A 3,582-nucleotide genomic window follows, 5' to 3' on the forward strand; every position below is an offset into this window, starting at 1 on the left:
CAGACAGAGAGAGAAAGAGAGAGACAGACAGACAGACAGAGAGAGAGAGAGCGAAAGAGAGAGAGAGTGACAGACAGAGAGACAGAGAGACAGAGAGAGAGACAGACAGACAGACAGACAGATAGAGAGAGAGAGAGAGAGAGAGAGAGAGAGAGAGAGAGAGAGAGAGAGAGAGAGAGAGAAACAGAACAGACTCTAATATTAACTAAGACGGCTCAGTGATTAATTTTTAATGCTGCACATTTTTATACATTGTATAAATAAGTTATAAGCTTATGTGGAGTTCCACGTTAAGGTCTCTAAATCATGGTTATAAACCGGTACAGTATGTTCTGTTTATTTTATGTGTAAATGTAATATTAATATGATATAAAAAAAAAACATACATTTATACACAGAACTGAGATGGATTACATTTAATTTTATTAAAACAAATATATAAAACGCACAAAATACGTGAGGCGATCAGATTACTTATGGGAAATGTAGTTTTTGTGTTCATCGTATCAGTCTTAACGGGCGATATTACACTACATCTCCCACAATGCATCGGTGCAAACGCGGAAGTTAACCGAAAGCAAATAACGTAAATAGTGCACTAGAAAGTGAGCACGAAACCACTGTTTTAGACGCTCAGTAGTGCACGTAGATAAGGTTTACATCTGGTTTTTAGTATTTAATTATCGTCAGGCGAGTAAGGAAACATGTCCCACGGCTCAAAGAAGAGAAAATTAGACAAACCCGCTGAAGACCAGCTGTATTTTGAGAGCTATGGGGATGTGAGTGTCCATGAGGAGATGATCTCAGACACTGTGCGCACTGACACCTACAGGAAAGCCATCTTTAATCACCACACTGAGATAGAAGGGAAAGTTGTGCTGGATGTTGGAGCAGGCACCGGCGTGCTGAGTGTGTTCTGTGCTCAGGCTGGGGCCAGGAAGGTGTATGCAGTGGAAGCCAGCTCCATAGCAGACCAGGCCGAGAAGATCATCAAGCAGAACAACGTGGAGGACCGAGTGGAGGTCATTAAGGGCGCTCTGGAGGCTGTGGAGCTGCCTGAGAAGGTGGATGTCATAGTGAGCGAGTGGATGGGTTACGCCCTGCTCCATGAGTCCATGCTGAACTCCGTGATCTCAGCTCGGGATCGCTGGCTCAAACCCGGAGGTCTGATGCTTCCCGATAAAGCAGAGCTCTTCATCGCACCCGTTAACGACCTGGTCGTGGAGGAGCGTCTGAACTTCTGGAGCACGGTGAAGAGCCAGTACGGAGTGGACATGTCGTGCATGACGGACTTCGCTCGGAGGTGCATCATGGCCAGCTCAGAAATCATCATAAAACCCGTGACCGTCGAAGACGTCTTGTCTCACCCGGTCAAATTCGCCGAGCTCGACCTGAACACCGTGAACCTGGAGCACCTGAGCTCCGTCAAGGGACGTTTCCGATGCTTCTGCTTCGGCTCGGCCGCCTTCAACGCCTTCTGCGTGTTTTTCGCCGTGACCTTCCCGGGGTCCAGACATCCCCTTGTCCTGTCCACGTCCCCGTTCAAACCCGAGACGCACTGGAAACAGGCCGTGCTTTACCTGGACCATGCCGTGGAGGTCGTGCAGGACACGCTGGTAGAAGGAGACGTGCACATGTACCCATCTGAGGAAGGTTCTAGGCATATATGCATCCATGTGGACTATACAGTGGGGGAAGAGAAGAAGAAATCGAAGACGTTCGCTATTTCAGATGGATCTTCATACACAGAGACTCAGTAGAAGCCACGATGGTTCTGAGCTGGTCATCAGAAGGTTATGAGTTCAAATCCAAGATCATGGATTGAGTATGAAGGTTTTTAAACTTTCAAGCAAGGCTCTTAAAATCTCTCGGCTCTGAGAAATTCACGTAATGCAAAAGTTAGGTTTAAGAAATGTTTTTTCTTCATCGTCGGTTTCTGAAGTGTGAATATGTCGGACGCCACGAATGTCGATGAACAAACACAGATTAAAACAAAGAATCATTTACTCCAGAATTCTGCAGTGTTTATTGAAAGTTTTATTTTTCTACACAGCTTTTCATTCCTGTGAGAAACGCATTACGTTGTGTGATGATTTCTCCCAATCAGGAACGAGGCACTGAAAATACAACAAAATTTTATTTTCAAATGTAAAGGTTATTTGTCGCAGACACACACACACATACACACACATACACACACACACACACACACATACACGCACACACATACACGCACACATACACACACACACACACACATACACGCACACACATACACGCACACATACACGCACACATACACACATACATACACACACAGACAGACATTCACACACACACATACACACACATACACATGCACATATACACGCACACACACACATACACTCACACACATACACGCGCGCACACATACACATACACGCACACACATACACGCACACATACACACATACATACACACACATACACACACAGACAGACATTCACACACACACATACACACACATACACACACACATACACATGCACACATACACGCACACATACACTCACACATATACACGCGCGCACACACGCACATACACGCACACACACAAACACACACACACACAGACACACACACACCACATGTAGTGAAATGCTCTTTATGACTGTCCTTGATATAGAAATGAAGTACTTAAGGAATAAAAGTAAGGCACAAAGTAAACTAAATATAAAGAATTAAAAACTAGTCATTTAAAGCTAGTAATGACAAAATTGCAGTTTTATTGCAAAATCTTTTTTTTTCCTTGAATTGTTTTTTTTTTTGGAATGATTGACAGGAAATATTTCCACTCTCCTGGAAAAAAAAAATAGAGAAAGGAAGTAAAATTTTCTTTTTTTTTCTAAACCTGAAAAAGTCAAGGGCGAGAGCAGTCGGTGGCCGTTTGTGTTAAAGAGCAACTGATTTATGAACAGATTTTAATTTGGCGCGTCACACGGCTCGGGCTGCTGTTCTTACACTCTGTGTCTGTCAGAGCTCCTGAAAATACACCTCAGTGACACTGTGGGTGTGAGAACACTTCCAGAGCTGTTTGTAGTAAGCTGGAGAAACCGTACAGACCGTTCGTACGCTACCGCTAACGAGCTAACGTCATGAATTTTTATCTCTGCGACTCTCCAGTCTCTGGTGTTTCTATCCTACTACTGGTTGCCATAGTGATAATGTTTATCAGTGGGCGGAGCAACCAGCATTCGAAATAATTTCTTGTAGCTAAAATAAAGTTCTTGTGGCTAAAATTCAGCAGTGTTTATCTGCATCGTATCAGACGGGATGAAGGAGCAGTGTGTGATCTTTGGGAAGGATCACGTCGCCTCCACTGTCTTCACTCTCATTGGATCGCTGATGTGGACACGCCCACATTTATTCATCAGCACTCGCCGAGGCTCATGTAGCTAGAAATCGTAGCTCTTATTGGAGATGATCGACGTCCCGTCACTCTGTCGCCGCGAGTCTCTAAAGAAACATCAGACTGAAACAAACAAATGCCAGACGTTTGTTTCTGTTTATCGTCTGACTTTTTCCTCAGGCTTGTGTCT

The 3,582-nt window shown here is 44.2% G+C and overlaps 1 protein-coding gene across 1 annotated transcript; it reads left to right on the plus strand.

The window, feature by feature from the left end:
* The first annotated feature begins 557 nt into the window (after positions 1 to 557).
* On the plus strand, positions 558 to 2,006 carry prmt6 (protein arginine methyltransferase 6). Its single transcript, XM_027160732.2, has one exon. The coding sequence runs from the start codon at positions 705 to 707 to the stop codon at positions 1,758 to 1,760; it is 1,056 nt and encodes a 351-aa protein (XP_027016533.1). The 5' UTR covers positions 558 to 704; the 3' UTR covers positions 1,761 to 2,006.
* The last annotated feature ends 1,576 nt before the right edge of the window (positions 2,007 to 3,582 follow it).

Source organism: Tachysurus fulvidraco, chromosome 3 (assembly GCF_022655615.1).
Source record: "Tachysurus fulvidraco isolate hzauxx_2018 chromosome 3, HZAU_PFXX_2.0, whole genome shotgun sequence".
Lineage (NCBI taxonomy): Eukaryota > Metazoa > Chordata > Actinopteri > Siluriformes > Bagridae > Tachysurus > Tachysurus fulvidraco.

Coding starts and splice junctions, on each gene's coding strand:
- prmt6 (XM_027160732.2), top strand. CDS start 705: ATGTCCCACGGCTCAAAGAAGAGAAAATTAGACAAACCCGCTGAAGAC.